The sequence below is a fragment of the Onthophagus taurus genome, chromosome 6 (genome assembly GCF_036711975.1).
Source record: "Onthophagus taurus isolate NC chromosome 6, IU_Otau_3.0, whole genome shotgun sequence".
NCBI lineage: Eukaryota > Metazoa > Arthropoda > Insecta > Coleoptera > Scarabaeidae > Onthophagus > Onthophagus taurus.
In genome coordinates this window covers 14,006,819-14,019,521 of record NC_091971.1, presented here as the reverse complement: position 1 = coordinate 14,019,521, position 12,703 = coordinate 14,006,819, and the positions used below count along the sequence as shown (strand labels likewise).

General features: G+C 31.7%; 1 protein-coding gene across 1 annotated transcript; it reads left to right on the top strand.

Annotated features, from left to right (window-relative positions):
* The first annotated feature begins 200 nt into the window (after nucleotides 1–200).
* Nucleotides 201–12,052, top strand: LOC111417487 (uncharacterized). The gene is made up of 22 exons (XM_023049778.2): nucleotides 201–483; nucleotides 534–720; nucleotides 779–1,018; nucleotides 1,070–1,307; nucleotides 1,358–1,485; nucleotides 1,533–1,854; nucleotides 1,903–2,359; nucleotides 2,410–2,997; nucleotides 7,330–7,551; nucleotides 7,602–7,769; nucleotides 7,964–8,134; nucleotides 8,197–8,383; nucleotides 8,918–9,154; nucleotides 9,214–9,439; nucleotides 9,491–9,621; nucleotides 9,675–9,826; nucleotides 9,875–10,208; nucleotides 10,257–10,561; nucleotides 10,611–10,803; nucleotides 10,977–11,188; nucleotides 11,238–11,780; nucleotides 11,833–12,052. The coding sequence occupies exons 1-22, from the start codon at nucleotides 331–333 to the stop codon at nucleotides 11,944–11,946; spliced, it is 5,508 nt and encodes a 1,835-aa protein (XP_022905546.2). The 5' UTR covers nucleotides 201–330; the 3' UTR covers nucleotides 11,947–12,052.
* Nucleotides 12,053–12,703: the final 651 nt, after the last annotated feature.

Sequence of the window (12,703 nt, the reverse complement as noted above, 5' to 3'; positions counted from 1 at the left end):
CTGAAAGGGAAGGTCTACGTCGGTAAATCTCGAAATTTGCATACATATCACAACATAATTTCGGACGATAAAGAAATCAGAGAAAATGTTATGAACTACGAAAATAATACCAACTTTGATAACTGATGTAAATAATAAATGTGAAAAACTTCCTTTCAAAATTGACAAAAATTGTCAAAAATGTTTTTGTCATTTTATGTTTGATGTTGTGGGTATTTTTTAAGTTATTCTTTTAACACTTCTTTCAAAGGGTTTTTGTTGTGAACAAAATTATCCAATCCAATTTTCCTACAACACAATTTTTTTTCTAACGGTTTAATAATTTAAACAATGAAACCAAAGTTTACTGTTCCACCAAAAGAACCTTTTAAGAATATCTCTACGAATATATTACGAATATTACGAACCCCGCTTACCACGCATGATAACACACGATTAAATGAAAATGTTCGAAAGTTATTAAGTGGTTATAAAAATGACTTGGTAATTAAATTAAAATTATTTTTTTATTTATTTTAAGTTTTTTTTTGTAGCACATAAACGATATTAGTGAGGTAACTAAATTATTACTGGTGTTATTTGAAAAAAGTGAATATTCCGAACTACATCTTAATCATTTTTTGGATATTTTAAATTTATGTTGGTATAAATTTAAGCTGTATCAATCTGGTTATATCGCAAAAATGATTGAAAGCTTTACCAATTTGTTTAATGCTTTAGGTAAGTTATTTTAGTTTTAAACGGAATTATTTCTATCTAATTTTTTTTTTTGGTTTAGCGTTTTTATTGGGAGGTACTCAAAACTCAAAAATAACCCAACCGATATTATTAACTTTAAGAAAAATTGGCCAAATCACCAAACGCACAACGTCTTTTCTCTACAAAAGTGTTTCTATGGAAGGTTTAATAAAAAGTGAACTTCCAAATATATTAACTGAATTATTGGAAATTTCGGATGAAAATTATTATCACAATCTTTTAAAAACATTAGAATCTTTGTTAATTAGTGATACAATTTGTAATTTTTTATTATTTTTTTTTCTCGTTTTAAATAATTGTTTTCTTAAAGGTTATGGTTTTATAAAATTAAATATTTTCGATATTGTAATGAATAAATTGAATGTGCCCTCATCGCTGGGCACGGGAAGAAGGAGTACTTACGAGGAGTTAATCCACTGTAATTTACCTGATCATGTACATACAAGTAAAAATGTTTTGTTTGGGTTAATAGATGCTTTTACGAAAAGTTCCACAACGTTTAAAGATTACATATTTAATCACTGCCAGATTACGCGAGTTTCTTGGAAGTATTTCTTTATATTAATACAAAAGAAAATTTTTTAACAATTCATTTTAGGTGCATCGCTGAAATTTTTTATATTCTCGTTGCCACAAACGATCAAAGAACTTTAAGAAACAATTATTTTTTATTGGTCAGATTATTATCTAACGCTTTTAACGTGGATCATGCTTTATCTTATTTAGGTAAGATTTTTTCTTTAATTTCTTTAATTTTTAACGAGTTTTTTTAGATGGTTACAAATTAATTTTCGCAACTGAAATTGTCCAAAATTCTTGGGTATCTCAAGTTCGTTTTCAACCGGATGATTTAGATTTCGACTTTAAAGTTTTATCTTTAAGCATGTTAGGAATAGATTGTCCGTATGAATCAACAGTGCATCTTTTAAAGAAAATGAAAGCGATGCAAGGTCTTATAAAGATAATCAACCCAGAAGAAAATTTAATTTGGAATGATGGGCAAAGAAAGGCGTTAATGATACATGCTTTAATTGCAATTGAAAATGTTGTTCTTAACGTGCTCGATGAGTTTGTGAATGGAAATGGACCTAAAATGTAAAAAATTTTCGCATTAAGATAATATTAATATTTATTTAATTTTAGATTAGTTAATTTATTGAGATTATCTCTCGATGATATTTACCCAATACAATTAGCCATACCAGCTTTAAAGTGTATTCGAAAAACTTTAAAGGGGAATTATAAAATAATCGATTATGAATATCGAAAAGAAAATATTCTTTCGTTGTTGGTGCAATGTTTAAAAGATCTTATTAACTTGCAACATTTTTCGAAAACAAATCAGAATTTTTTGATTTTAATTTATTGCATTCTTGAGAAATTATCGATTAATAAAGAAAAAGAAACTCCTGATATTATCAAGAGAAGCATAGAAATAATGAAACGATACTTATCTCCATCGCTGAACGATTTCTTTTTACCACCAATCGGATTAATTGCCATTTTAGATTTTCTTTGGATAAATGTGGTAGAATCCACAGAAAGTTTGAATCATTTTATGTCAAATGAAGGTGTTTTTGTTCTTATGGATGTTATAGAAGTAAGAATGAAACAAATTGTAATAAAAAAATCATATAAATTTAATTTTAGCGTTTCCCCATCGCCATGAAAGTACTTGGTTTGAGCATTCTCACCGATTTATGTGAAATCGGAGGTTTATCCAGCATATTAACATGGAGGGGAAAAACTGGAGATACAGTCATTCCATTTTTGATGAAAATTTATCAAAAACAATGTCAATTTGATAATGGAGCATGCGCAATATATACAACAAGAAGTGGTCATACAAAAATAATCAACAATAAATGTGGTCACAAACATAAAACTCAAGATTCATGTTTGACGTGTTTGGGAATGTTGGGAAATTGTAAACCGAAAATTTACGCAATTTTGTATATGATAAATTGCCATTGGCAATCTAACCTTGTAAATAAAACCTACAAATTAAGTGAACCTCTAAATTACCAAGATAAAGTTACCCTTTTATTAGCGGAGTATTATTACCCGCTAAAAATCGGCGAAGTTTGGACGGAATTAAATCACGACATGGAACAATCAGGAATAAGACCGTTATTGTTTGATCAAGAACTTATTGCTTTTAATATTCGCAAATATACCGATTTATCTAATTTCGTTAGACACGAACAAAACAAACTTTTCTTAGAACAAGAAGTTAAAGTATGTTAATAATTACACAGATTTGCAAAAAAGGGGTGTTGATTGTTGTTTGACGACCATTTCCGAAGTAATTTTCTGCGTGGAATTAGAATCCAAGCTCAGAATTGGACCATCATGATTTTGAGATATTTTTGTCTACTTTTGAAATTATGTGTGAGATGCTCAATATTATTTTGCTGTATTCCATCTATTTCCTCATATAGTACTATCCTTCAAAATGCACTTTCAAATGGTGCTGTACGATTTTTACATTTTAAGTTATGGCCATTTTTAATATGACTTAATGAGTTGGAAAAATATATGGTTAGTCCGAATTTTGTATTGTATTTAACTTTTATGGAATATCATTTGCTTGTGTTCCATAGATCTTGCGCCAGATCGCTTCTTATGTTGAGCATGTGGCTCATCACGATAAAGTGGCCAGCAATAGTCGGCTAGCATAGATATGGACCATTTTCCCTGATACCGTCTTTCCATTTCTTTTATATCCTGATGGAACCGCTCTCCTTGCTCTTCTCTAACATTACCTAAATTGTCAGGAATCCAATGTAAATGAGAGTGCAAATCGTGCAACTTCACGCTTATGTTACAACCTAATTTTTTGAAGTTTTTTAGCATCACAGTAACTAACACCTTATAGTTAGCAGCTTTATTATTGTCAAAGACGAAATTAATGGTTGCCGCAGGGCTAGAGACACGGATCAAAATTTCACAATTAGAGAGCATAACATCGAAGCAGCGGAAGATTTCGTATACCTCGGAGCCTTGATAAACCGGACTCTTGATGTCAACATAATAATAAAGAGACGCATTTAGCTTGCTAACAACTGCTACTATGGACTGTCAAAATATCTGCGTAAATGGAATCTATCAAGAAGTACATAGATCAGAATTTATAAAACCCTAATTGTTTGATCTATGGCGATCTACGATCTACGGCGCAGAAACATAGACCTTAACAAAAACAGATGAGACGCTACTAGCAACATTTGAAAGAAAAATCTTGTGGAAAATAACAACAATCAAGATTGGCAGGCTTAGATGGTCAGGACATGTAGCACATTATGACATGGGCATACCAACGAGAAAACTTTTGACCAACAGCCAATACAGGCAGAGGGAGGTTCAAGGAAAAACGGGGTATCCGAGAATGCGGGAGAGATTGGTGCGGCTAACTGGAGGATCCTTGCAAAAGACCGGAAAGGATATAATAATAATAATAAATAAATTTATTGCCATAATAAGAAACAAAAAATACAAATTAAAGAAAATGTATACATTTAACTTAATGCATACATAAATACGGGCAAAAGGGTCGATTTATCGCGTAAGCGATATCTTCCAAACAACCCAATCAATCAGCAGTATACTAAGTTATATAAGAAAAACTATGAATAAACGGCAAGCTGCTATGCTAAACTTATGGTCACTAAAAACGGTGCATAATAATAGTTGCTGGAATAAAAGAAGAAGAGAAGAGAAGAAAAGTAGAAGAAGAGAAGAAAAGGGCGAAAAAAAAAGTTCTCAGGAAGATACTTGGAGAGCCAATAAATGACGTTTTAGGTGGTTTTTAAATGTTGCAAGGTGAGGGATATTACGGATCTCAGTAGGCAGACTATTCCAAAGGGTTATTGCCTGCACAGCAAACGATTTATGGTAAATCTCGGTACTATGGGTCGGGAACATAAGCACAGAATCTAACTGAGATCTAGTGGGTAAACCATGCGACGACAAGCCTTGAAATATACAATACAGATACCTTGGGGTTTGATTGTGAAGAACAGTATATAACATAGTTAATATACGAAACGATCTACGGTTCTGACAGCTTAATATCTGCAAATAATTACGGTATGGGGTTATGTGTTGAGATCTCTCGAGATCAAAGATATACCGTGTGCAGTTGTTTTGAAGTCTTTGCAGTTTGTTTCGTAGTGTTACCGAAAGATCAGGATATGCCGTGTCAGCATAATCAATATGGGGGAAAATCAGGGAAAAACAAAGATTACGACGGATCATGGGAGGAAGGAAGCAACGGAGACTTTTCAGTGAGTGGAAACAATGATAGACCTTTCTGCAGACGGATTGAATTTGAGGTTTCCAGGACATTGTAGAATCCATAACCACCCCAAGATTTCTAACCGTGTCTGACAGCTGAATAATGTCTCCGTCAAGCATTAAGTGAATGGATGAAAAATCATTCAGCTTTGCCAGTCAAGGTCGACTGCCAAACGCAATTGCTTGAGTTTTAGCAGTATTTAATTTAAGGCCATAACGTTTGGACCAATCCAAAATATTGGAAAGGTCATGATTAAGACGTGCAATTGCTTCCGGAAAATCATCAATAGTTGTCGTAGTGTAAATTTGGAGGTCATCAGCATACACATGATAATTACAAGAAATACAGTGGGTGACGGCATTAATGAAAATCGAAAAGAGCAACGAACCCAACACACTACCCTGGGGTACACCACGTTTAATATCACAAGCAGACGAGAGCGCAGAATCAGCACGCACACACAAGGAACGATAGGAAAAGTAAGATTGAGACCAAGATAAACATGAAGAGGTAAATCCAAGGGCAGCTAGTGACGCCAACAAAAGATCGTGAACAACCGAAGCGAACGCCTTGCTAAAATCAAGTAATACAAGGATGGTAACACAACGTTTGTCGCAAGCATACCTAATATCATCTGTAATCTTAATAAGCGCTGTTGTCGTGCTATGACCCTTACGAAAACCCGATTGAAAGTCGTTGTGCAAGTTAAATTCTTGTAAATACTCTTGAACTTGTAGATAAACAAGGCGCTCGAGAGCTTTAGATAGAACAGATAAAATGGAGATAGGGCGAAAATCATTTAAACTTGAGGGACTCTTGGATTTAGGTATAGGGACAACATAAACAACCTTCCAGATTGAAGGGAATGAGGATCGTTCAATGGAGAAGTTAAAAATGTGGGTAATAGGAGTAAGAACAATATCCAATATAGGAAGAAGAAGTTTGTGACCAACTCCATCAGCTCCCACACCCGTAGACCTCGAGTGATTCAAGGCATCGCGGACTTCTGACGCAGTGACCAGGGCAAAGGAGAAAGAGGAGGATTTAGATGAGGCAAGAATTTCAGAAATAGTTGTCATCCTAGTCCCACCACTAATGAGCAGAGGAGGGTCAGCAAAAAACCTCGCCAATGAATCCACATCACAAGCAGCCCGAACAGAGGGAGACTCAACCATATAGGGATATAGGATATAGGGCTGTAAAAATAGTGATGATGGTGATTATTGCCTAAGAAATCATTGACAACTTAAAGCTAGTCTTCTCTTTTCATCAGAAATCATCATAGTTTCATCAGTTTCAGTAGTTTTCATCAATTCTTGAATCTGTGGCCCAACGAATATCCATTCTTTTATTATAGCATCACTCAAGTTGGGATATTTATCTACAAGGTACTTAAAAGATGCACCATTTTCATTAAGCGCCTTTACGAATTGCTTTATTATTCCTAATTTGATATGATGAATGGATCTTTGAGAATATCTATCTCTACTATCCCATAAATATATAAAACATGAGTATTTTGTAAAACCCGACTGTTGTCTAAGAAGCATTCTATTTGTGCTGTTTATATTTAATAGCTTCAAGAATAGTTTTAACGTTGTTGTATGTTTGTTTCAAGTATACGGAATGAGAAGTTATGCAGCATACTGCTTTCAAGCTTCTCTTAGTGGAATCAATAAACAACTTCCAATTCTCAGGGTCATATAACAGTCTACATTTTTGCACGAGGACGCTGACATCATTACAATATACATATCTCTTCTACCTTCAGACAAGAACTCAATAAATGACTTCTCTCAATGTCTACACCAAGAGAAGGTAGTTCCAGGGGCGAAGAGATTTCTCTCTTTTATTCGTGAACCAAGCAGTTCAGATTTTTAGGTAAACCCAAATCCCTGACCAAATCATTTAGTGCAGCCTGATCATCCAGAACCGGCAGAAAATTAGAATCTTCATAATCAATCTTCAGATTCTCGAAGATCCCTAATGTCACAGCCGATATCGTCATCACTTTTTTCTCCAAATTTGGTTTAATTGGAGGAATATCGCCAGATTCAAAATTAGAGTGTTTGCTACATTCGGATATTTAAAGTAGATAACTTCAAAAGTAGCCAAGAAATTTTCTTGCACAACCTCAGATATCTCAAAATCGTTCTCGGATTATGATTCTACGCAGAAAATTACTACGGAAATGACTCTCAATGGACCGACAACAAAACTTTGCAGATCTGTGTTATAAATTAAATAAAAACTAATCACCTTTTTATTTTAAGGATAAACAAGACGAAATGCGCTTATATAACTACCTTAAAGAAAGTACTTTATCTGAAAGTTTGGATGCATTACAACAATTGAAACATCACGCTCTATGTAGTGAACATGTTTTTAGACTTGCAGCCGCTTCAAAAATGATAGCGAAATTGGATGACCGGAAAGGTCGAAGTAAAGAGTCATTCGTGCGGTTTCATTCAACAGTTCCTAGAGCAGGAGTTACAGTAATTAATTTACAACAATTTTTTTTGCGAATATATCAAATTTTTTTTAGTACTTTGGTGGGCAGAAAGCCGATGTGGATCCGAAAATCGAAGATATTAAAGAAAGTAATAAAAAACTAGAGTGTTTCCTACCCTTAATTGATTCTGAACAATCCATGCAAGGAAGGATTAAGAACAGTCCATCTAATTCTAGTAGAAATAAAAGATTTTTAAAATATTTTAATAAAAATTTATAAATAAAACAACTACAACAATCCATTTTCAATTTTAAGCAATGACAATCGATAAGGTTCATTTCAAAATTTGACACAAAAATAAATAAAATAGAAAGTGTCTATTAATTTTTTTTTAAAGTTTTTTAATAAATAATTTTTAATAACAACTTTTTAGCAACAAAAATTAAAAAATGTGTACACCCGAACCGCTTCAACTAAATACAACAAAAGGAAAATGTTCAATCTCACCTTTCACTTGCATTTTAAAGTTTTTGATACGTTCGTTGGAATGTCCGGAAAGTGAAAAGTTTATTTCACGTTTTGAGGATCAATTAAATCAATTGGTTGCTGTTGGAGGTGTTAATGTTGTATCCTTTAAATAATTTAAAAAAATATATAAGAAATTATTTTGTCCTTAACTTTCATTTAGTCCGTTCGCGAATTAGCTGATTTAATAAAACTAATTTCTTTAACGTTTCAAAGAATCGATGAAAAACCTGCTTATTTAGAAGCTTTTTATAAATTATTAAATTTTAGTTCGCAAAATTTGGTATTTTTGATAACCAGCGATATGATAAGTTATGCTGAAATTATACAAGATTTTTTCAACATGCTGGGTGAGTCATGATAGCTTTTAATAATCTTAAATAAAGAAAGAACGAAGCGAAAGAGGTATTTGTTGTTGAGACCATACTTTCTGATTGATGAAGCTTCTTGTTGAAAATTAAGTACTGCTTGGATAAGACTAGAAACTGCTATGGAGCTACTAAATATTGTTTGCAGAAGACTATTCACTGCTTTCAGAAGGCTAAAAGTGGCTGGTAGAAGAAGGAATTGTTAATAGAATTCTAGATCTGCTTGCAGATATCTACTTACTGCTTACTAAATACTAGATAGTCATGGTTGTAGAGTAGATCCATCTGATAGAAGATAAATTATGGTTAATGGAACACATAATCCTGCACAGAATAATAAATACAGCTGGTGGTAGATTAGATACTGCTAATAGAAGACTTAATCTGCTACTAGAAGATTATGTACTTCTTGCAGAAAATTATGTACTGCTTGGATAAGTCTACAAACTGCCAATGAACATTTAAAAAATTTTATGAATCTTTGAAATTATTTATTTAAATATTTCTTTGTTTTAGGTTATTTACTGGGTAGTACAGAAAATCTGGATTGCATTCAACACATTTTAAACAGCATATTAAAAATGATTGCAATGGCAAAGAAAAAACCTTATTTACAATCAAAAGTACTTTTAGACGCTTTTGCAAATAGTCAAATACCACCGATTTTTAGCGAATTACTATACATATCTGAATTCGACGTTTACATCAAGTATTTAACAGTTTTAGAAAAATTCTTTGTATCGGAAAGCATCTGTACGATTCAATCCTTATCTTTAAGTTTATATTTTTTTATAATTAAATAATTCATTTAGGTCAAGCCTTTTTAAAATGTAAAGTTTTCGACACTGTCGTTCAAAGGGTTTGTTTAAAATGGAGAGATGAAATTAATTACCCAGATGAAGTTCTTCCAACTTTAGATTTACCACCACATTTAAATGTAACCCAAAGGATTCTTTGGACATTAACAATGATTTATAACGATAGCTCGACAACTTTTAAAAATAGTATTGGGTATTTAGTTGAAGGATCTTCTTTGAGGTAAAAATTACAACAATATCTTTTATTTTATTAATATAAAATAATGTTTAGAGGTCCTCGCAATGTTTTAATAACATTAATAACATCAAATAAAGATAAACACATGAGAAATATGTTTTATCTGCTTTTAAGAGCGATTGCTGGTACTGTCCCTTTTCGTCATTATAGAAGTTTAAATAATGGTTAAAATTCTTTATTATTATAAAAATTTTTTTAAAAAATATTTTCGTTGTAGAATTGCATATTTTAACGTTTACAACTGAAGTGGAACAATCTCATCCTTGGGCAAAAAGAATGGTGTTACGTGCAGATGATCTTGATTTTGAGTTTAAAATGATGCTGGTTTCAATGTTATGCATTAATAGAGTTTACCCACAAAGCTTAGATGTAAATTTAAATTAAAACAAAAATATTTTTGAAAATCCTTTTTTTTAGCTTTTTAGAAAAATGAATGCCGTTCAAGGAATTTTTACGTTAATCGATACAGATATACAATTAATTTGGTCGACTTATCAACGGTTAGAATTAATGAAAGGGGCATTAATTGGAATGGAAAATATGATTTTTCATGTCATCGATGATTATATTCACTACGGGGGACCTGGTAAATTATTAAAAGTTCTTACAAAAGTTGTTGAAGGTGAACTACATTCAACCCTTTTATTACCAATATTAAGATGTATTAATACATCATTAAACGTTCCGAGTAATGTGCAAGAAAAGGTCGCTAAACTTTACAGAATGAAACATATCATTGAAATTTTAACAAGTAAGTTTCTAGAAAAGAAATTAATCGATTTTTCATAATATTTTTTAGCTACAATTGAAAATGTAATTAATGCTGAATTTATAACAAAATTAAACTTAAGCTGTTTAGCTGTAAGTTATTGTATTTTGGAGAAAGTTGCGAAACCCAACGAACCAAAATTAACAGACGTAACAAAAACGGGAATTGCAATTTTAAAAAAATACTTAAATCCAGATCCTAGTATTTCTTTCTTAGCACCGAAAGTTCTCATTGCTGTGATGAGTTTTATTTGGGAAAATGTAGTTTATTGTGAAAACGGGATACACGAATTCAGTTCTACAGGTGGCGTTTACGTCATCTTAGACATAATTGAGGTAAAATCATTTTTGTAACCAACAAGATCTGATTTAAATTTATTTTCAGAAATTTCCTCTTGCCATTAAAGTTTTAGGTTTAAGCATGATAGCTGATTTTTGTCAAATTCAAGAATTTCTTTCATGCATTTTAACTTGGAAAGGTAAATCTGAACAAACGATTGTTCCATTTTTATTGGATATTTATAAAGATCAAGCTCGTTTTGATAAAGATCACACTGATATAAAATCAACACTTCAAGGTATTTACAAATATTTTTTTAGGTTTCTATTTCTAGGTTTAGTGTTAGTTCTAGTGATAGTATTAAATTAATTCTAAATAACTCATATATTCCTCTCCTGCAATAAACAACTTTCCAGACTTCAATATAACTAACAATAATTAAAATAATTTTATATTAAAATATTTATTTAGATTTAGAAAATCCAATTTTTGGTGATAAATACAACGAAATGAAAAAGAACTACATCAACAACGAATATGCAAGTTTCGCAACTTTGGATTTTTTAGGAAATTGTAAACCATCAATTTACGCAATTTTAACACTTTTAAGATGCGACGAAGACAAAGAATTAATTAATAACACGTATAAAATATCAAAAGAAAATTTAACAAACAAAGAAAAAGTAAATTAAAAACACTTATTTTTCGTATTTAATTTTTTTTATTTCATAGATTGTTGCTGCGTTAGCTGAAAATTATCTTCCATTATCGATAGGTGAATCTTGGATAGAAGTTAATCAACATTTTCAAACGAAAGGAGTACGCCCGTTAGTTTTCGATCAAATACTAATCGCTGCAAAGCTACAAGAACATCGCGAAAGAGCCAAATTAATTCAAATTGATCAATTGACATGTGAAATTTCTGAAAATAATCGCGAAATTTGTGTCGAACGGCAATTTTACGAACGTCTCCGAGAAGAAGTTCTCAACGAGTCTTTAGATGCGTTAAACGAACTTCGATATTATACAAGATGCGTTGATACAATGGCTCGTTTAGAACAATGTACTCAACTTACTTTTGAAACTGAAAATGTGACCGCTGGTCGGCTTGATAAATCGATGTTGGTCGACTATCATAAAACTTTACCCGAATATATTAATATTACACCACATTTTAATCAACATGTCAGCATTCAAAGTAACGTCATTATTGATCCTAACAAAGAAAAAACTCCAGATGCAGTTTCTTTAGATAGCACCGAGCAAGGAATTATAGTAAGTTATGTATATTTGGATTATAACAGTTTTTATTTACGATTTTTTTTAGGCTGCAAAAAAATTTGCTGATTTAATGCGTAAACGTGCTCCTAATACTAATCCAACTTCTTATGATGTTACACGTTCGAAATATGCACGTTATTACAGTGTTGATTTTCATTAATTATTTTTTTTATGTTTAAGTATTAATTGATTTGTATTTATTTATTTATAGTTATCTTGTATATTTTGAGATTGATTTATTATTAATTTTTTTTTGTGGAAAATGATTTAGCCCACTTCTTCTTAATAGTTTATGTTTAAGTTCAATATTTCTTTCATTACCTCATGATTTTCACAAATATACATTTTCTTGTGAGTTTATTCTGATAAAATAGTCTAGAATTCTTGTAAATTATATAAAGCTTTCACAGATGTCTGCAACAGATTAAAACGCTAATTCTTTTGTGATACAGGTATAAGAGTGGATACAAAAACAAATTCAAAAAGATAGTTAATTGTCGATAAACCCATAAAAAACTGTAGGATGTTAGCAATATCGCCAAACAATTTATCATGAACCTCCAAAAGTCGGCAGAAATTACTGGAGTCTTTTAGTGTTTACTATTAATACAGATAAACTTGAAGATTATACGTTGGAAACAGCAAAGTTATAATTGAAAAATATTCTTGGCCACTAACGGTATACAAAACATTGATTTATGCGTTGAGAATAGGATTGTTGAGTAAAGAACGCAAACAACAAATTTAAAAAAACATCTGGAATCATACTCGCCAAAATTGGCTAGGACAAAAATAAATTAAAATTAAGATGTAATTCGCCTTTGTTGATTACTTCTGCTAAACCAAAAGATATTCATGCCAACCCAAGATCTCTTCTCTCATGGAGCTACAGCCTGACTTCTCGGGCCTTGGCCTCC

Coding starts and splice junctions, on each gene's coding strand:
- LOC111417487 (XM_023049778.2), top strand. CDS start 331: ATGAAACCAAAGTTTACTGTTCCACCAAAAGAACCTTTTAAGAATATC. Junction 484..533: donor GTGGTTATAAAAATGACTTG/GTAATTAAATTA, acceptor TTTTTTTTGTAG/CACATAAACGATATTAGTGA. Junction 2,360..2,409: donor TTCTTATGGATGTTATAGAA/GTAAGAATGAAA, acceptor ATTTAATTTTAG/CGTTTCCCCATCGCCATGAA.